This window comes from Molossus molossus, unplaced genomic scaffold, assembly GCF_014108415.1.
Source record: "Molossus molossus isolate mMolMol1 unplaced genomic scaffold, mMolMol1.p scaffold_m16_p_12, whole genome shotgun sequence".
NCBI classification, from domain to species: domain Eukaryota; kingdom Metazoa; phylum Chordata; class Mammalia; order Chiroptera; family Molossidae; genus Molossus; species Molossus molossus.
In genome coordinates this window covers 73,338,249-73,359,862 of record NW_023425347.1, presented here as the reverse complement: position 1 = coordinate 73,359,862, position 21,614 = coordinate 73,338,249, and the positions used below count along the sequence as shown (strand labels likewise).

The window sequence follows — 21,614 nt, the reverse complement described above, 5'->3', positions numbered from 1 at the left end:
GCTACAAGACTCAGGTGTGTTGACACCCGAATCTACGCTCTATGTACTCGCCTATGCTCTGGGCCTATGTCTCCAGGTCCCAGGAAAAATCTCCTGCCAGCACAATCCTGTTCAGCTGACTGCTCAGCTCCCCTTGGTGCCATGGCACTGATGCAATCACAGGTCTCCAGCCTGGCATTCCTGGTATCAAAGAATAGCAGAGCTGGAAGTGTCCTTTGGAGTGGTCAAGCCCAACAACCTCACTTCAGAATGGGACTTTGAAGTTCACAGAGGGGTATGGAGTTACCCAAGACTGCACAGCCAAAGCAGAGTCAGGACCAGCCCCTTGCTCTTCGCATTTCCAGACTCATTCCACTTATACTAACCCCTTTTACTTGTCTAGTGTTTATATATATGTAGGTGTGTGTGTGCGTGCGTGTGCGTGTGTGTGTGTGTAGGTACATATATATTTTGAAAAATGTCTTGACCTATAGTATCTCATATGCTCCATTACTCTCTGCCATAGATGTTTCATATCGATCCAACAGATGGGGAGACTGAGGCCAACAAAGGTAGATGGACTTGCCTGAGGTCACACAGCTGGGTAAGTGACAACTGTGGTACATTCAGGCAGAGGTGGAATTAAAATGTGGCCATGAGGTGGCAACTGTATGGATTCGACAGGAAATCCCACAGATATCCAAACACAGCAAAGTTCAGAAGGCCTCAGGGGGGTTGCAGGGAGCAGTCGGGGAGCAGTCGCTCTCTCTGCTGCTCAGGGCTGTGAAGTCTCCTCTCCTCCAGCATGTCTGCTCTTTATCATCAATGCAAGACCTGCCTTTTCCTTCTCTGTAGCTTCTGCTCCCCTGTGATTTTGAGTTAGCATCACACCAGCTCTGGGTTGATAGTATCTCAGGTACCCACAGCCCACTGACACAGTCTTTCAGTGTCATCATTTTAAATTCTCAGCAAAAAGTTGTCTTCCAGTGGGACAGGTGTACACCCTTGGTAGAATTCAGCAGGGGCCAGGGGTTGACTGGGTCCCCTGCTGCAAACAGGGCCGCCTGATGCGCTCTGTGGGTGAGGGCGGTTTCCAGGGAAGGCCTCCGGACATTCAGACAGCCTGTATTCTATTGCAGCTCTGAATCCAGGTCTGCCGACTTATTTCCCAGCGTCAGAGCTGCCCTGGCTTCCTCTCCCTCTTCATCCAACTCAACGGAGGTTTGACCAAATCTGTGCAACTTCCTGGGCAGTGCTGTGTGTGTGTGACTCACCTTCGGTCAACTCTATCCTCCCTCCCACGAGGCCAAGGACAGAACAGGGAAATCCTGTTTGTCTTTAATAAGTAGATCACTATGCAGAACCTTGGCAAAATGAACCACAGCTCTGTGTCCGAGTTCATTCTCCTTGGCTTCTCCAGTGAGTCACAGGTCAGAATGGCCCTGTTCACTTTCTTTCTCGTCCTGTACCTCATCACCCTTCTGGGCAATGGACTAATCATCACACTGATCTACCTGGATTCACACCTCCACACACCCATGTACTTCTTTCTCAGTATTCTCTCCTTGGTGGACATGAGCTATGTCACCACCACCGTGCCGCAAATGTTGGTTAATATGGTGTGTCCAAGGAGGACTATCTCCTGGGGAGCTTGTGTAGCCCAGATGTTCATCTTCTTGGTCCTGGGCATTGCTGAGTGTGTCCTCTATGCCATTATGGCCTATGACAGGTATGTGGCCATTTGCTTCCCCCTTCACTATACCCTACTCATGAGCCGTCCCATTTGTATCAAGATGGTCACAGTCTGTTGGTCCATTAGCATAGCTGGGGCTCTTATCTACACTGTCTTCACCATGCGTCTGCCTTATTGTGGTCCCCACAAGATAAACCACTTCTTCTGTGAGGTCCCTGCTGTCCTGAAATTGACCTGTGCAGACACATCCCTTAATGACCGATTGAATTTCATCTTGGGTTTCATCCTGCTTTTGGTTCCCCTCTCCCTCATCCTGGCCTCTTATGTCCGCATCTTTGCCTCCATCTTGAGAATTCGATCATCTCAGGGGCAGCTCAAGTCCTTCTCCACGTGTGCTTCTCATGTCACTGTAGTCACCATGTTCTATGGGCCAGCCATGGCCATGTACATGAGGCCTAGCTCCTGGTATGACCCCGAGCGGGACAAGAAGCTAGCCCTGTTCTACAATGTTGTGTCTGCCTTCTTCAACCCCATCATCTACAGCCTCCGGAACAAGGATGTAAAGGGGGCCTTCCTGAAAGTAGTTAGTGGCAGAGGGACAGGTCAATGACCTAGGATGTTTTAGAGTTGTCCAGAGGCATGAGCAGACTTGATGGGGCTCATATGGTTTCATAAAAGTACATCAGTTCTGATCAACCTGAGCCTTCTGGGGGGGCTGTGAGCAGCTGGGAGAGGGTGTGGCCACCCCTAACTAAAGATCTCCCCATTGGTTGGAAAACGTTCAGCCCCCACCACTTAGTGACTCAGTACAGTAGTGAAAGCAAAGGATTTCTTCTACAAAGACTATGTCCTTATGGCTCAAGCCTTGCTTTATTGCTTTTCTCAGGTTCTTTCCTCACTTTTGAAAGCTTATGTCAGTGTAATATGATCACAGCCAAATATCTAACGTGTGCTTTTCTACAGTGTAAAGGATTTGGAGATGAAAATGGCATAAAGAGTAGACAGATTATGCAGGAAGACAGTCTTGCATTACTGTCCATCATGCATTTACAGATACTATTTAGCATTGCTCTTTGCACTACATGCTATAAAATCTAAGCTACAATTATTTTAGACACAACTGTTTAACTGTCTGGCTGATAATTGATCTGATCTGGACTCAACTTGTGAAACTAATTCTGACCTGGTTTTACATTTTAAATCTCACTTTGATTTTGGGAAAATAAATGTATATATATATATATATATATATATTTCATTAAAAAAACTGTATGTGTTTATATGTATATCTATACATTGTTATATACATCCGTATGCATATATCTATCTCTTCACAGAGAGACACACACAGAAAAGACAGAAACACATAGAGATTATAGAAAATAATACAGAAAAGACTCCATTTTTCCACACCCAAAATAAACACTTGCTAATATTTTGCCATATTTAGTCTCTTTTTTAAAAAGGATTAAATAATTTCAGAGGAAACTGAAGAGTTCTTTGAATATTCCCAACACCCCTGAATAAATCACTATAATTAAATTCAAGTTATTCAGTGTTTTTAAGTTTTCGTTACATACAGCTGTATCAATAAACAATATATAGAATTGTTCTTATGTAAGTTTAAAAATTTTAATGATAGCATAAAGTCAGAATCACTCTGACAAAATTTTAACTCAACATTATCTTTCTATGTGATAATTATAGGCCTAGCGTATTCCCTTGGACAAGCATTTGAATATACCACATTTCATTTATCTACTATTGAACATTTGTTTATTTCTCATTTTTCACTACTTAAATAATTCCACAACTAATGTCTTTGGACATTTCTCCACATATAAGTATTTTTTCTAGGATTTATACATATATGGACTTTGCATATTATAGAATCAAAGAAATTATAAATTTACTGGATACTCCTAAATTATTCTTCCAAGTAGTTACACCAATCTACATCTTTCATTTCCGTCAATACTTGATATTCTTTATGTATTTCAACATCCTTATATTCTTATCTATTGCATAGATGGAAAGTGGCAACATGGTTTTTTGTTTCATTTGTAATTCCGTAGTTGCTAGAGAACTTAACATCTTTTCATAAGATGGTTGGTAGAATTGTCAAGAGAGTGTAGTAAGTTCTGGTGTCAGACTTCTGTGTCCTAATCCCACCTATACCTGCCCTTTACTAACTCAGTTATGATGGGCAAGTTACCTAATTTCTCTGAGTTGCAGTTTCCTCATCTGGTAATGGAAAGAAAATCATATACACTTCATAGAGTTGTTGGAAGGATTAATAAGATAATACATGTAAAGCATTTATCATAGTGAATAACAAACAGTAAATGTTCAATAATATAAGATGCTGTTTGCCTTTTCTTGATTTGTAGTTTGTTATATATTTTGGGCATTCATTATTTGTCCATTACATGCATTGACTATATCTTCTTTCAGTTTATTATTTGTTTTCTTTATTGCAAAAGTCAGAGGCAAAAAAAGAAGAAAATAAAAATTAGCCATTGCATTAGACCTGGAGATAACTACTGTTAACATTTTAGTGTCTATATATTAGGGTTTAAAAAACTTTTAATTGCTTTTATTAATATTTTTAAAGAAAAGTATTATAATACAATCATTAAACAATTTGTTATTTTCATGATTTTTAAAATTGAATTATACAGTCTATATTCATCTGTGACTTGATTTAATCACTCAACAACAGGTTTTGACACAAGTCGATGTTAATTTTTTTTTTATTGCTGAAGAGTATTCTTTTCACTTTATTTTGATGAAAAGAATAAAATAATAACTTAATGAAAATAATTCTTAAGAAACTTATAGTTTTTTTTCTTTATGTTTTTTCTTAAATGAACAGATGTAAAAAATTTCACTGAGCTCATTAATTCATGAAGGAATCAGTAAGATGTTCAGGAAGAATTTGACTTCCAGAAGTTTATGTTTTCTACTGAACATTTGCATTGTTATGAATATGGATCATTTGTATTCCTATGGACAGGAACCATTTGCACTGCTACCATCTTCTATAACTTCACAGCTACACCTGCAGAGTTGTACAATGCCCTAGCCCATGAAAGTTCATTTAAAGGAGTACACCCCTATAAACTCAGACAATCCTCCATCAGAGGATCTGCTAGACAAAACCAAGAGGGCACCAAGAAATCTCTCTTGCCTTTTTGCAAGTCTTAGATGATGTTTTTCTGACAACATCCACCTTTGTGAACTTAATCTTCAAAGACTATTCTTAATCACAAAATAAAACTGGTCTTTGCAGACAAATATTGAACAGGATGAATAAAAAAGAAACCCACAGATAGATGTCCCATAGAGAATCTTCAGAGCATCACAGTTAAAGAGACTATCCTAAATGTAGCCAAAGGAGGGGGGAAACGACAGATTTTCTTTAAAGAGCTAATGACAGTCAACATTCTTCTGACTAGCAGCAATGCAAATGTGCTCAATGTAAACAACTACCACATGAATTTTTTTTTTTTTTGCCAAAAGAAGATTATTTTGAAAGGCATTTGAAAGACATTAAGACTCAATGGATGTAGATTCCAAATTCATAGTCTGTCCACCCCCACCCACACTGGTTTCTGTCATGCCAAAAAGTTGATTTCTTTGGTAACTCCTATTTTTAGCTTATTGGAGAAGAGATCTTTTCCCATAAGCCATCTTCATTTTTTTTCTGTAGAGCAGAGTTTTATTTCCAGGAAATAGTGTGTTTACTGGAAATCAATATTTAAAAAAACAAACAAACAAAAAAACATCAAGGGCCCTGGCTGGTTTGGCTCAGCAGTTAGAGCATCAGCCTGTGGACTGAAGAGTCCTGGGTTTGGATTCCACTAAGGGCATGTACCTCGGTTGCAGTTTGTCACCAGCCCTGATTGGGGTCATGTTGGTGGCAACCAAGTCGGTGTCTCTCTCACATCGATGTTTCTCTCTCTCTCTTCCCCCTCTCTCCCTCCCACTCTATCTGAAGATAAATGCAAAAATGTCCTCAAGTGAGGATAAAAAACAAAACAAACAAACAAAAAAACTGATAAGTGAAGAATCATAGGGTGAGAAAGAGATTGAGAATGAGGAAATAAACCTATATCTACCCATCTAGAACCTGTGCCAGTCAGAGCAACTGAGGTCAATAGAAATTATCTTAGAAAAGGGAAAAATATTATTTTACGACCACTTGTTCCTGTTTGTTTGTATTTTTATTCCTTCCGAGTTCCCTTTTCCTCTTATTTCTAATAAAATCCATTTCGGAAAACTACAGCCTGTCTTGGATGATCTCAGGAAAAGGGACTCTGTCCTCTTAAGGATGAGGATAATTAGAGAGGAGTGAGTGGGCATACTGTTATCTCCAGATGCAAAATTAGGTAGTCCAGAGAGAGGTTAAAACTCAATGGGTTGTTTGGTACTCTGTTCCCTCTTGCTTGGAGGGACCCCTCCCCCTGACCCCTGCAACTCTGCTTGTTCCTCATAGAATCTTTACAAACATAAATATTTTCCCCCTGTCTTCACTACTCTGCAGGGTCATGTTACTGGGCATCACATATATATATATATATATATATATATATATATATATATATATATATATATATTTTTTTTTGTTTTAACTTTTTTTGTTGTTGCAATTTTTATTAATTTATTTTTGTTACAAATGTCCCCCCCAGACACCCTCCTCCTGATCCTGCCCCTGCTCCAGCATTGTTGTCTATTTCCATTGGTTACACATACATGCATATAAGCCCAGCATCGTTGTCTATTTCTATTGGTTATACATACATGCATATAAGTCCAGCATCATTGTCTATTTCCATTGGTTACACATATATGCATATAAGTTCTTTGGTATATCTCATCCCCCCCTCCTCCGAGATCTGTCAGTCTGAAACATACTCCTTTCTATGTCTCTGGGTCTATTTTGTTCATCAGCTTATTTTATTCATTATATTCCACAAATAAGTGGGATCATGTGATACTTGTCTTTCTCTGACTGGCTTATTTCACTTAACATAATATTCTCCAGGACCCTCCATGTCGTCTCAAAGGATAAGAGATCTTTCTTCCTTACAGCTGCATAGTACTCCATTGTGTACATGTACCACAGCTTTTTTATCCACTCATCTATTGATGGACACTTGGGCTGTTTCCAGATCTTAGCAATTGTAAATAGGGCACCACCCATATTTACTGGCGTTTGCCTTTGCTCGCTGTTGCAGGAACTCCAGCATCCAACAAAGCAATTCCAGGGACGTCTCCAATAAGCAAATATGAATCCCCCTGGAGTTCTTTTCTGGCCCCTTGCTGATACCTGTGAAACTCCTTGCAAAGAAATGAGCTGTGCTGGCCAAAATAATTTAACATGAGTGCCCGTGCCCTCTGTGAGGCAAAGCTACAGGTTCACAACTTCCTCAAAGCTTTATCCTAGCCCCTGTCCAGGAGTCATAGTGTTGTATAAATAATGAAGCAGAAGTAAAAGGCAGACAACAAAACAGGGTATATAACTGCAACACGCTTACAGGCATTTGAATAACGTCATCAACACAGACAGAACTCTTATGAACTGGTAAGAAAAATGCTAATACCCGAGACTGGCAACAGATATGAACAGCTCACAAAAGAAATGGAAATTATCAGTAAGCAGATGGGAAAATCTTACCACAGTAGGCACCAAAGAAGTGCAAATTAAAATGCCCTTTTTCACCTTTGAAACCTGGTAAGAGTTTCTAAACAATGAGGTCACGGGTGAGCTGAAGACAGTGAAACATGGACTTTCATGCATTGCTGGTGGGAGTATAAATTGATCTTTTTGCAAGAGGATCTGGCTTTACGTATCAAGAACCTTAAATATTTTGGCCTAATGCTTCCAGTTTTAGGACATTTTAGGGATTAGACATCAGAAGTACAGGAAAAGTAATACAACAATTTTTATTATGTTACTTAAGAGGGGAAAATTTGAACCAATTAAAATATTTCTGTAATAGTGAATGACTTAAATATATTACTTAAATATATAATACTGGGGTGGGCAAAAGTAGTTTTATAGTTGTAATACAGGTAAATAATCCAGTAATTACAAAAAAATACAAGAATAAACTGTGGCCCTGGCCAGTTTGGCTCAGCGGTTAGAGCGTCGGCCTGTGGTCCGGAGAGACCCGGGTTCGGTTCCCGCTAAGGGCACATACCTCGGTTGCAGTTTGTCCCCGGCCCTGGTTGGTCGTGCGGGTGGCAGCCACTCGATGTGTCCCTTCACATCGATGTTTCTCTCTCTCTCCTTCCTCTCCCTCCCTCCCACTCTATCTGTACAAAAAATGGAAAAGTATCCTCGGGTGAGGATAAAAAAAAAAAAAAGAATAAACTGTGTTTTACATACTCACAACTGTAAACCTACTTTTGCCAACTCTGTCTAATGAATATTTAATATATTTAAATTTTAAAAGCTAGTGTTTATACTACAGGTCTACTGAGACAGGTAGTATGATATTGTCCTTGCAGTGTTGGCTAAATCATTGTTCTCAAACTTAAGAGCACCTAGGAATCACCTGTAGAATCTCTTCAAATGCAAATTATGATTCCATAGGGGAGGGTGCCCAGACTGCATTTCTTTTTTTTTTTCCTCACCCGAGGACATTCTTGCATTTATCTTCAGATAGAGCAGGAGGGAGAGAGGGAGGAAGAGAGAGAGAGAACTATCAATGTGAGAGAGACACATCAAGTTGTTGCCACCCGCACAACCCCAACCAGGGCCAGGGACAAACTGCAACTGAGGTACATGCCCTTAGCGGGAACCGAACCTGGGACTCTCTGATCCATGGGCCAACACTCTAACCACTGAGCCAAACTGGCCAGGGCAAGACTGCATTTCTTAACAACTCAGAAGATGATGCTGGTGATGCTAATCCACAAACTACTGCTTGATTAGCAAGAGCCTAAATCACAGGGGAGAAATTTTTCATGAACCAAGGACACCTGCATCCTGACAGTCACACCTTGTGTAACCCCCTTCCCTCGAGTTTGGCCTGGACCTAGTATTTCATTTCTCATAATCATAATACCTCAAAACTGAGGGGCGGTAACTTTCAATGTTAGTTTGCAAAAGACCCTGGTTCTGTATTGGTCCCAACTGCTCTCTTGCCCTCTTGTTTGCTCTCATGAAGCCAGCTGCCACCTGGCATGCCGCTCTCGGGAGAGGCTCCTCTGGAGGGAACTGATGGATGCTAAGAAGGAAATGAGACCCTCCAGCCAACAGCCTGCCAAGAACTGAATCTTAGCCACAATCAAGTGTGCTTGGAAGCAATCCTCTCCCAGTCCAGCCTAGGAGATCTGCCACTCCAGCTGGTAACTTCACTGCAGTCTTGTGAGAGCCCCAATCCAGAGAACCAAGCTAACCACTCATATTCTTGATCCACAGAGACTGCAAAACGTATATATATAATAAATGTTTGTTGTTTTAATCTGTTACAGCAATAAATAACTAACACAAAAGGAATCCTAAAGAGTAATAAGGAAAACCTTTGGAGGATGATGATGATAATGATCTTGATTATGGTGATAGTTTTGCAGGTATATACATATTTCAGAATTCATCAGATGTACTTTCAATATCTATTGTTCATTGTATGTTGGTGTACTTCAATAAAGTTGAAAATGCATTATAAAACTGTCTGGGTGGGAGGAGATTTTCACCCAATTACTAGGAATTTTTACTCCCTTATTCAAATATTACTTCAGTAAAGCAAAGCTCCTTCCTTTAGTAACATGAGGGCTTATGTGCCTTAAATTCATACTCTTGTAATAGTACTGGTTGAAAACCGACCTGTATTACACTTCCCTGAACTCCACTGTGCAAGGTCACCTTTCGTTTTCTTACATTGAGCCATGGTGGGGTCCCTGATCTAGGAGTCATCTTTATGCCCATCACTTTGAACTTACGAGTCCAGAGCTCAATCACTCAGTCTCATATTCATTTAGTAATAGAAAAGATAACCATTATGCCAGTTCTTTGCAGGTCTTATAAACTGGTGATACAAAAATGAGTCAAATGTATGACTTGCCTTCAGGGAGTCCGCCGTTTGGTGTCTTCATGCCCAACAAAAGCCTACTGCCACAGCCTTCCGAGGGTTCTCATACATAATCTCACTGAATCGAACCCATCGATGTATCACATGTGCTCACTGATGTTGAAAAGAATTTGGATGGAGAAGTCATGTAGGCTGTGTCCCAGGTTTGCTGCTGGTCCCCATGTTTCTGTTACTTCATTCTAGTGCTTTGCCCCAGCCTGTCACCTTAAGGAAAGCCCTTTCCACATGTTAGTTCCTAAGACTTCAGACAGTGGGGCTGAGGAAGGCAGAGATGACATTGTAGAGTAGGGCCAGCTTCTTGTCCTCTTATGGGGAGGCCTCTGAGCTGGCTCTTCTTTACATATCCATACATGGGATAGAGAACATAGTGACCACCGTGATGTGGGAGGCACAGGTGGAAAAGGCTTTGAGTCACCCTTGGGCAGAGTGAATTCTCAGGATGGCAGCAAAGACATGAATGCAGACAATGATGATGATGCAAAGTGGGATCAACAGAAGAATGAAGCCCAAGATGAGAGAGATGTCTGCACAGGCTAACTTCAAGACTGCAGGTGCTTCACAGAAGAAGCCATTGACCTCCTGGGAGCCACAGCAGGAAACAGTTATAGCAGAGACAGTATATATCAGGGCACAGATGATATCCCCAAATCCACAGAAGGCCATCATTCACCCACACAGTAAAGATTTCATGATGACTTTATGTCTCAGGGGATGGCAAATGGCCACATACCTGTCATAAGCCGCAATTACAAAAAAGTCAAGACTCAGTGATTCCCAGCATCAGGAAGATGTACATCTGGGCCACACATCCAACGTAGGTGGTGGTTTTCCTGCAAACCAGATGTACCAGCATTGGAGACACTGTGGTGGGGACATACCCCATATTCAGAATGGATAGGACTGAGGGAAAAGTACATGGGTACGTGGAGGCAGGAGTCCATGCATATCCAGATGATAATAAGCTCATTCCCCGGAAGGGTGATGAAGTAGAGGAAGAGGAAGACACAGAACAGAAAACATTTATTACTGTGTTAGTAGAGAGTCCCAGAAGAATGAACTGAGTACGGGAACTGTGGCTTCCCCAGAGGAAGTCTTGCCTCCCTCTCCTGGTGCGGAGAAAGAACAACGCCAGCATTCACAGGGTGAAATCTCCAGATTCAAATCCTGCTGCTACTCATACATTAGGAGTGCCGGATACCAGCAGCAAAGTAACTGCATATTAAGACTCCCGCAAAGTTGGGGACCAAATTTTTTTTAAAATGTATTTACTATGAAACAGCATGTTAATAGTAATTCAATTGAACTCCAGTTTATTCTGAGACCACAGATAATAAATTTCACATTTCAAAATGTAGACCTTGCAAAAAGAGAGTGAAAAACTGTGTCTTGTGCTTCATGAATAGTTCATGAAGCTTATAAAAGCTTTCGAAGAGGTCAAGGAAAGAACTGGGTATTTGAGGATATTGTATTTACTGTGAGTTTCATAACAAATGGGGATGTCAGCCCCCACTTTGTAGCTCCTCCCAAAGGGGTTTCGGTGAGACCATTTGAATAGCTTGATGGGTACTCTGGAAGAATAAAGGCAGTTATTAGATATCTGACTCAAGCCAGGAAACAACTACTATTTGTAAATAAGTTACACTCTGTGAAGAGTCAACGTCACATGTTTCCATGGACCGGGGGTGGTGGGTGATACATGAAAGGGAGAGAGAGAGAGAGAGAGAGAGAGAGAGAGAGAGAGAGAGAGAGGAAGAGGGACAGAGAGAGGGAGATAGTAAATGAAAAGAAGAAAGGAAGGAAGAGAGGGAGGGAGGGAGAAAGGGAAGAAGGAAACTACCATGCTAGGATACTATACTCAATGAATACATATATTCTTAAGAAATGAAAGCTGTTTGTTCTAAAAATAAAACAAAAACCAGATAATTAATAATCAAAAGACTCACAGTAAAAGAAGTATTAAAGAACTTCTCTAGGCTGAAGGAAAATGATCCCTGATGAAAGTGTGCAATTGAAAGAAAGAATGAACACTAGAAATAGTAAAGGTGGGGATAAAAATGACAGCAACAAAAATAACAATACTATGTGGAGATTAAATATATACATAGAAGTAGAGTCAGTGATAGGAATAGCCCGAAGAGCAGCAGGAAGAAACGGACCTAAAATATTGGGAGAGTTTTGCATTGTTTGGGAAATGCTAACATAAGTGAGATTATAATAAGTCAAAGATGCTTATTATAGTCTCTAGATCAGGTGTTAGCACACTTCTGTAAGGGGTCAGACAACAAATATTTTAAGCTTTGTAAGCAATACACAACAAATGCAGCATACTTTATTTGATTTTTTTAAACTTTAAGAAATGCAGGGTTTACCAATCCCTGTTCTGGAGTATCAGAGAAATAAAAAAATTTAAAAAAAAAGTAAAACCCAGAATATAATACAGAATTTAAAGGGAATAATTAAAAGTTCTCAGTTACGCCTCCTCCCCACCAAAAGGCAGAAAAAGTGGAGTGAAAAAACAAAGAACACTTGGGACAAATAGAAAACAAGTGGTAAGGTGATAGACTCAACCTAATTATAAACTATGCTGGCAGGACAAGGAGAGGTGATTGACACCTGTCCTCTCCAGTGGGGCAACACATTTGTAATGCAGCATTCACAGGGGTGATCTAGCTCTTAGAAGGGTGTGGGCAAGTTGTGGATCTAGGAAGATACATTGTAACATGGTAAAGAAATATGGAAGCTACTGGTGACATTTTCTCTGCAGAAATTTAAGCTAGGGAGGATGCTGAGATCTGTCTCCAGAAGTATCCAAAGAGCTGTGTGAAAGAAGATGGGTAAGAATTTCTCTACAAAGCCCCAATTTAGAATTAAGTGTACATTTTACCAGGGTGACACGTTTCATATTGACGAGAGAAAACGTTCTGACACTCAGAGCTGTTCATAGGCAGAAAGAACTCTCCTGAGAAGCAATGCGTTTCGGGCTGAATCCAGCTGACCATACATGTCAGGGAGGCGCTGGGATCAACCTGGGCTTAGAGGTAAAGCAAGAGGACTACTGGGGTCCATCCCACCTGGAAGAGTTAAAGATATTTTTATCTTCTCTGTCCTCTTCATTATCTAACTTTACTTGTTCCGATGCTTAATGCCTGGAGCATTGCAGCAACCTCTCACTTGTGACTTCTATCCTCCAGTCCACCCACTCACTCAGTCCGATGGCATTTGCTAGGAGCAGACTTAATAAGATAGCACTTTCGCTGTAATCGCTGTCTATGCAAGTAGCCCTAACACAGTGCGGAATGTATGTGGGAAAGAGCAGGAGTGGGGACGAGGGACAGGTGAGCAGGCTCCAAAAGCGCATTCAGCCCCACCACCCCTGGTGACGAGCAGGGAGCATCACCGGACTGCTGGTATTTTGGTGGGATGCATCCGCCTTGCTCCCCTCTCAACAACAGATCCTTGGAGCAACTCCCGATTTCAAGGTGGTCTCCCAAATCCCTGCCCCCGAGACCTTGCAACCCCCTCTCTCCTGTCACATAGCCTAATGCTGTCCTATCGACCTTCCCCACCTTCCATCTGCCACCCCCTTGTCTTGCCCACTTCCAAGGGTCCCACTGATTAGGAAGGGGACATGGGAGAGCCCAGCTGCCTCAGCCTCTCCAACAACAACCCCTCCTCCTCTTTGTGTCTTCACTGGCAACTGAAGGCCAGATGCCTTGAGGGAGGTGTGCCCACTAAGTCAGACAAAGACGGAGGGGGGCAAATGGCACTGGATAGAGATAAGTAAACAAAAAAGCAAGTCAGAGAGACAGGGAAGAAGAAGTCAACAAAGAATCAAAGGACAGAACAAGAAGACAGGTAGGAGAGGACACACAAATGTGAGGATTTGCAGACAGTAGAGGGAGCCAATGCAGGCTCCCTGCCCCTCTTTACCTGCTGGTGGGCTCTGTGGGAGGGATGGGTCAGGAGTCTGGGGAGCTCTCCTTTGAAAACTCTGTGTCGAGGGGCCCTGATTCCCAGGGAGACACATCCGATGACTTCCCAATGAGCTCCCTGCGCCTTTGAATTCCCTAAAATCTAAATATCAAACCTGACCACCAACACCCAGTACTAAAGACTGTGTAGAGCCAGACCCCCTGAGCCTCCCAGCTCAAGCCTCAACTTCTCCCCAAAGGCCCTTCTTGCTCTTGGAGAAGGCTTGGCCAGGACAGTCTTCTGCTCGCCACGCCCCGTGTTTTCTCTGGATTGGTGTCAGACTGCATGGGTTGGGTCCCTGGTTTCACACAGCTACCAGCTGCGTGACTTTGGGCACATTTCAAAAACCTTTCTGGGCCTCTAGGCCTTTTGACAGTAAAATAAAACCTGCTTAATAGTGTCTTAGTGAAGATAAAATGAGTTCGTAAGTATAAAGCTTTTAGGACTGTTCCTGGCTTATAGAAAGTGATCTGTAAAGTTATTAATCTCCCAATTTTGCACCTTCTATGCTCCCCGCATTAAGACCATCTTTCCTCATATCTTCACTTCTCCCCCACATTTCAGGTTCACCTTGCTCAAGAAAGCAGCCATGAATACTTGGTCCCTTTCTGTCCTCTTGCTACACTCCATCACTGTGCTTGGGATTCCAGGGTGCCTCGTGAGGGCTCCAAGGAGCTCAGCCCTGAGGGGTCCAGCTGCCGTTTCTAGCCCAACACAGCTGAATGACTTCTGTCTCAACATACACCAGCTCCTTGGGCGCCTCCACTTTCTATCTTCCAACACACATTTCCCATCTCGCCCCTGGGCCAGGTCTTGTGCTGGAGAAAGAAAACCTAGAGCCAAGAGGAAATGTTTCCCCATGATGACATTGACATTGGGCCTTTAGAATGCAATGAAAGATTCTATATGGGAAGGAATGAGAATCAGACACAGGCCAGCAAAGTCTGGGTCACGTGAAAGTACGCAGCATGTTTGGGAAACAGAAAGTACTTCGGTGGATTGATCTGAGAGGGTACATCTGAGCTGGAATTAGGAGAGAGGTTGAGGACGGAAGCAGGGCTAGGTTTTTAAAAGGCTCTTCACCCATGGTAAGAATCTGGTACTCTACCTGGGCTAAGTGGAGCTCCTGGATAAAAAAAAATGGGTACAGGGTCTGAATAGGCATTTTTCCAAAAGACATACAAATGGCCGACAGACAAATGAAAAGTTGCCTCAACATCACTAATAACCAGGACTGTGAAAATCAGAACCACAGTGAGATGTCACCTCACATCTTTTAGGATAGCTCTGATGAAAAAGACAAGCGATGACAAGGATGTGAAGAAAAGGGGACCCTGGTGCACTGTTAGTGGAAATATAAATTGATGTCTCCACTAAGGAGAATAGTATGGAGGTTTCTCAAAAACTAAAAAAAAAATAGAACTACCATATGATTCAACAATTCCACTTCTGAGTGTATATTTAAAGGAAATGAAAACAGGTTATTGAAAAGGTATCTGTACTCCCATGTTCAATGCAGCATTACTGACGATAGCCAAGATATGGAAACAAACCAAATGTCCATCAACACTTGAATGGATAAAGGAGATGTGGTCTATATACAATGGAATATTATTCAGCCACGAGAAAGAAGGGAATCCTGCCATTTACAACAACATAGATGGACCTTGAGGGCATGAAGTGAAATAAGACAAATTCTGTGTAATAACACTCACATGTGAATCTAAGAAACAAAAAGAAAAAATTTCAAAATCATAGAAACAGAGGGTAGAGAAGTGGTTGCCAGGGTTGGGGAGCAGGGGAAATAGGGAGAGGTTGGGAAAAGGGTACGGCATTTTAGCTATTAGATGCATAAAGTCTGGGGAGCCAATGCAAAACATGATAGCTATAGTTGATAAGAAAGTATTGTAGAATTGAAATTTGCTGAGATATTAGAACTTAAATGCTGTCACCTTTCTCTGCTCCCCCTCAAATAAAAGAAAGAAAAAAAAGATAAATAAGTGAGTTGATGAATGTGTTAATAATTAACTAGCTGGGAGGGATCCTCCCACAGTGCATATGTATAGTAAATCTCACCATGATGTGCACTTTAAATATCTTATAATTGTATGTCACTTATACCTCAATAAAGCTGAAAAAAATGTAAAGTATATAAACCTTTTGACCTAACAGTAAAAATGGCATGTATATCATTACTATGTTATGATATCATTATATTCCTCCACCTTAGGAAAAAGAAAACAAAATTATATTTCTGTATACTTATATGTATGCAAATTTAAAGCATATTTTTAAAAATCTGCAAGCAAACAACTTCTGGTGTGGAGATTAGTATTGAAGAGAGGATCCAAGGGGACTTCTACTTATGTGTATTTTTTGAATGTTTATAATGAGTGTATTGATGTTTACCTGATAATTAGAGAAATTTTAAAGAAATTACAAATAATAGCAATGAAAACACTTTAGGGGTTGCTGGCGTAACCAGGTTATCTCTGTCACCTTTAAGGCCCCGGGTAGCTCTTATTTTTGTGACTGACTTACACGTCAAGGCCAGTTCAAGGCGGACAGGCTTCTCAGCCAGCGAACGCCACCTGACCTCAGGGCCTGCCTTGGGTGCGTAGCTGGCTTTCCCGGCGCGAGCACAGGCCCCAGACCAGGAGCCACTGAGCATTCCACATAAGCTCTGCATTAGGTTGACACTTCCCAGGGGGGTATGAGAACTCTCAATTATACAGAAAACTACACTCTTCTTATCCCAATTAAGCTAGATATAATATCTTAGTCACCCCCCCGCCCCCAATGTGAGTTTCCAAGTTTACTCCCTAGTTACTGGGAGCCACGCCTGGGTCCCTCTGCCCCAGAAGTCCTCCTTCCTGCCTGTGGCTCAATTAAGGCACAGTTAAGTTGCTCTGCAGTGAGACTCCTGGGGGGCTCGTTAAATTCAGTGCTTAAGAATATGGAAGGAACATCATTAAGAACTTCAGCCGATTACTCAGCTGAGCCAATATCAGCATCCAAGCAGGAAGATCAGAAGTGACTCAGTACCCCTCAGAGGCATCGGAAGAATCTTGTTTTAACTTTTATCTAATTTTATCTCCTGTGTGTACACTAGCTACTAAACACATGCCCAAAGCACCTTCGTTTTCACCACCACCATTACCCTATTATTTTCATTACACAGAACATCATCATAACCTCATCACCCCATTAGTATTCTCATCAGCATTACCCCCAAAATATCATTCTTTCCCTATTGCATTATCGTTCTCAATAGTATCACCTAACTCATCGTCCACCATCATGATCAACATCAGTATTATCATCCCCATTATCACTGCAAAATAATTCATGCCTTTCACCATTAAGTATAATTTCAGTTTTTAAAGATGCCCTTTGTCAACGTTAAGGAAGTCCCTTCTATTCCTACATAGGCTGAGAGTTTTTATGAGAAATAGACCTTGGATTTTGTCAATGCTTTTTCTGTACCTATTGAGATGATCATATGGTTTTTAGTTTGTAATTACAGTGATTGATTTTCTAATGTCCAATCAACCTTGCTTTTCAGTTACCTGGAGAGATTTGCAATGGTTTAATCCATCAGAACCAGTCTGTACCAGTTTAATATGTGGAATCCATTTGAGCTGGATTCTGCTAGTATAGACAATCTGCAATGCCTTTGGTCTTTGCTAAAACTTGAATGAAAATATTATTGGCTAATATCTTTTTTAGAATGCCTGCATCTGCATTTATGATTAATATTGGTCTATAGTTTACTTTTAAAAAATAATTTCCTTGTCAGGTTTTGGTATCAAGGTTTTTATGACCTTATAAAGTTAATTGGAAAAAGGCCCACATGGCAAGGGTTTAAGGCCGTCTGGAAACAAACAAGAGACTGAAACCTCTCCCCAATAGTCGAGTAGTGAACCATCTCTGAATTGGATCCACTAGCAGCAAATTGTTAGAAACTTTCATTTTAAAAGTACATATTATAAGGACCTTAACATGATTTAATTGCAATCACACTCTTCTCTTTCTTGTTACTATTGTCCAGCATTTTATTCCACCTCAGTTTTTTTCTCCCCAAATTGGTTAATGTTGTTATTCTTTTAGTCACACAGTGCTTGTTTAGATTTACTTAAATTTCCCAGTTTCTTTGTTCATTCATTGTCATTACAGTTGCCAATTTATTGCCTCTCAGCTCCAAACCCATTCTTAATCGCCATACTGAGTCTGGATCCTGAAACATTCCTCCTTGTCCACTGACTTAACTATACAATGTTGTTTTATAGGTGGAGGGCACCAGAGGTTCACTGCTGGAGGAAGGGGCTTATCTTTCTGTTTCCAATGTGTTTCCATTCTTTTTTTCCCCCTAACTCCTACAGCCAGGAGACTGCAGACAGTGTGCATGTACCCTGCAACAAGTTTTGCTTACACTCTGGTGGAAGGCTTCCTACTTTCCAGTTCTAGCCCATGGTCCCCTGCTCTCTGGCCTTACTTCTTGCATTTCCGACCTTCTGGGATCAGATTATTTATCTTTTTATTTATTTTTTAATATTTTATTTATTTATTTTTTTAATCCTCATCCGAGGACATTTTTCCATTTTTGTACAGACAGAGTGGGAGGGAGAGAGAGGAAGAGAGAGAGAGGGAAACATCGATGTGAAAGGGACACATCGAGTGGCTGCCACCCGCACGACCCAACCAGGGCCGGGGACAAACTGCAACCGAGGTACATGCCCTTAGCGGGAACCGAACCCGGGTCTCTCCGGACCGCAGGTGGATGCTCTAACCGCTGAGCCAAACCGGCCAGGGCTCTTTTGCATTTTTTTATAGGAGCTTAGAAGTGGTGAATTCTCTGTCTTTGTTTAGCACTTGGTCTTAGATGAACATGTCTTCATTTAGCACTTAATCTTGAACGACAGTTTGGCTGGGTATGAATTAATAGTTATTTCCTTTCAGTACTTAGAAGATAACATTCCATTTTCTTCTATTTTTTATTGTTTCTTTTAAGAATTATACTTGAGTTTAATTTTTTTAACTAAAAATAGAATAGACGGGATAACCCATCTACTCTCTTTTACAATCTTTGTCTTTAATGTTTAAATTTTCAGTCTGTTATGGATTTCTTATGTTTTCTATTAACAATTCATTGAGTGATCCAAAATTTATAAAGAACTCATTCAACTCAACCCTCAAAAAACAAACAATCCAATTAAATAGACACTTCTCCAAAGAGGACATACAGATGCTCAATATTACTAATTATCAAAGTAATGTAAATTAAAACCACAATGAAATATCACCTCATGCCTATCATTAATAAATCCACAAAAAAGTGTTGGCGAGCCCTGGCCAGTATAGCTCAGCGGTTGAGCGTCAGCCTGTGGACCAGAGAGTCCCGGGTTCGGTTCCCACTAGGGGCACATTACACACACACACACACACACACACACACACACACACACGTGTTGGCGAGGCTGTGGAGAAAAGGGAACCTTTATAAATGGTTAGTGAAAGTGCAGATTGATGTAAAAAACAGTATGGAGAGTCCTCAAAAAATTAAAAACGAACTTCCTTAAGACCCAACAATTCCACTTCTGGGTATATATTGTGGACAAAAAAAGGGGCCACATACTAACTCTGACAAGCTCAGGACAGGCTGCATGGGCCTTACAAACTCGGAAATCTAAAGCAACTGTGGTAGGCAGTTGGAAAGACCTGAATACCGAGGTTGCTGAACCCAGGTCCATTCTGACACCACCGGTCTAACACCTGGTGCTGTTCCAGCCACCTCCAACATAACCATGTAGGATAATCTGAAATTAAAACTTGCTAACTAAAATTGAGTCCTAACGGGCCGTCATGTCTTAGGCTGGTATCTTTCCTGACAAACGTCAGTCTTTACCTTAACTGAGCCTGTCTGTTGTCTTTTTGCATTTATGATAACATACCTTTGGAATGTCAGGGTTATTTCCAGACCCCTCAAGGCAAAGTCTCCCACCAGAGCAGGAGACCACAGATCCCCTCATTGTTATTGTTATCTGCTCATTGTTAACTGTTAACTACCCTATACCCACTCATGTAAAAGAAGTATGTGACTATGCATTTTGCTTTTTATGAATCCCAGGGGTTTCCCCACTTTGTTTTCTCCTGCCTCCCTAATCTATCACCAATGAATTTCATGTAACCCCCTTACCTTGAATTCTGATGTATGAAATAAGTGGTTCGTTGCCATTTTCCAGAGCATTTTCTCATTCTGTTTAGGTTTTGCTTCATGTCAATTATCGTCAGTTTCGCTCAAATAAACTCATAAAAATTCTTACAGATTTGGATATTTCTTATATTGACAATATCCAAAGAAACCCAAAACACTAATTTAAATGAATCAATACACCACTATGTCCACTGCAGCATTATTTACAATAGCTAAGACACGGAAGCAACCCAAATGTCCACCAACAGACAACTGAATAAAAAGCAGTAGTCTATATATCCAATGGAATATTACTCAGCCATTAAAAAAAAGAATGAAATCTTACCATTTGGGACAGCATGGATTGATCCTGGGAGTATTATGCTGAGTGAAATAAATCAGTCAGAGAAAGACAAATAGCATATTTGTCAGAGAAAGACAAATATCACATTATTTCACTTATGTGTGGAATCTAAAGAACAAAATAAATGAACAAACAAATTTAAAACAGGCTCATAAAGAGAAGAGACTGATGGTTGCCAGAGAGGAGCTGAGGGGATGGATTAAAAAAGGTGAAGAGATTAAGGAGTACAGATTGGCAGTTACAAAACAGTCATGGACAGGGGTGTAAAGGACAGCACAGGGAATGTAGTCAATAATATTGTAATAATTATGTATAGTGCCAGATGGGTAAAGGAAATATTGAGGGAACACTTTGTAAAGTATATGATTGTCTAGCCACTATGCTATACACTAGTATGTTAGAAAAAAATTAATAAATGGAATATTATATTAAAAGAAAAAAATTCTATTGTGTGTCCTGAATCTGAGGAGTAAGAAGTTTTACCATTTCTGGAACAAACTTAGTTATTATCACTTCAGATATTTATCTTCCTCATTCTCTCTAGTTTCTCCTTTTTGTACTCTTATTAGACATGGAAGCCTTAAATTTTGTTCTACATACTTCTCCATATTACTTTCATATTAAATGGTTCTGATCACCAAATTCTGATATGCAGGCGGGGTGGGGAGCAGCTTCCACCACCAAGCAATTCAACCTACTGGGCTCCTACCATTCAACTAAATGCTGATACCACCTACCCAGAGATAGCATCAGATTCCACAGGTCAAGTACTCAGTCCCACAAGTGGGAAAATTTTGGGTTAATGGAAAAACAAGACAAAACAAAAAAAAAAAAAACCCAGGTATGGTTATAAGTAGCTTAAGTAGAATATGGGTGTTGGATTTAAGTGAGAAAGAAGTCAAGGGAAGAAGAGCCTAGAGCATGCAATAAGGTCATCTAGTGAACTTGGAGGTCACTCTAGATGATGGACACAAGACTAAGACTTCGCGCCAAGTACAAAGTTTTCACAAAGAAAGAGAGCACCTGGGAAATCTGAAGGCGACAGTGCCAGGGAGGTGGTGGAGGGTGGCACAGCTTCTAAAGAGCAAGAATTTTCTAATCGGAAGAGGACTGATGGTTCGAAGAAGTTAAGAAAAAACCGGAGAATCCGGCACATCCCCACCCCGGCGTGCCTGAGAGAAGGATAGGAGAATTTACTTGAGAGTCGTACACGGGAAATCATGTCCTCAGGAAATCTCCAGGCCACAGTTCGAGCCAGCATGCAAAGCACAGTCAATGAAGAACCGTCTAAGGACATGGCAAAGTGTTTTT

General features: G+C 41.0%; 1 protein-coding gene and 1 pseudogene across 1 annotated transcript; one reads left to right on the top strand and one right to left on the bottom strand.

Annotated features, from left to right (window-relative positions):
• Window positions 1-1,334: 1,334 nt before the first annotated feature.
• Window positions 1,335-2,282, top strand: LOC118627132 (olfactory receptor 2A12-like). Its single transcript, XM_036257331.1, has one exon. The coding sequence runs from the start codon at window positions 1,335-1,337 to the stop codon at window positions 2,280-2,282; it is 948 nt and encodes a 315-aa protein (XP_036113224.1).
• A 7,720-nt stretch (window positions 2,283-10,002) lies between these two features.
• LOC118626788 lies at window positions 10,003-10,715 on the bottom strand (annotated as a pseudogene).
• Window positions 10,716-21,614: the final 10,899 nt, after the last annotated feature.

What these genes read in the sequence shown, in the direction of transcription:
- LOC118627132 (XM_036257331.1), top strand. Translation starts at nt 1,335, where the DNA reads ATGCAGAACCTTGGCAAAATGAACCACAGCTCTGTGTCCGAGTTCATT.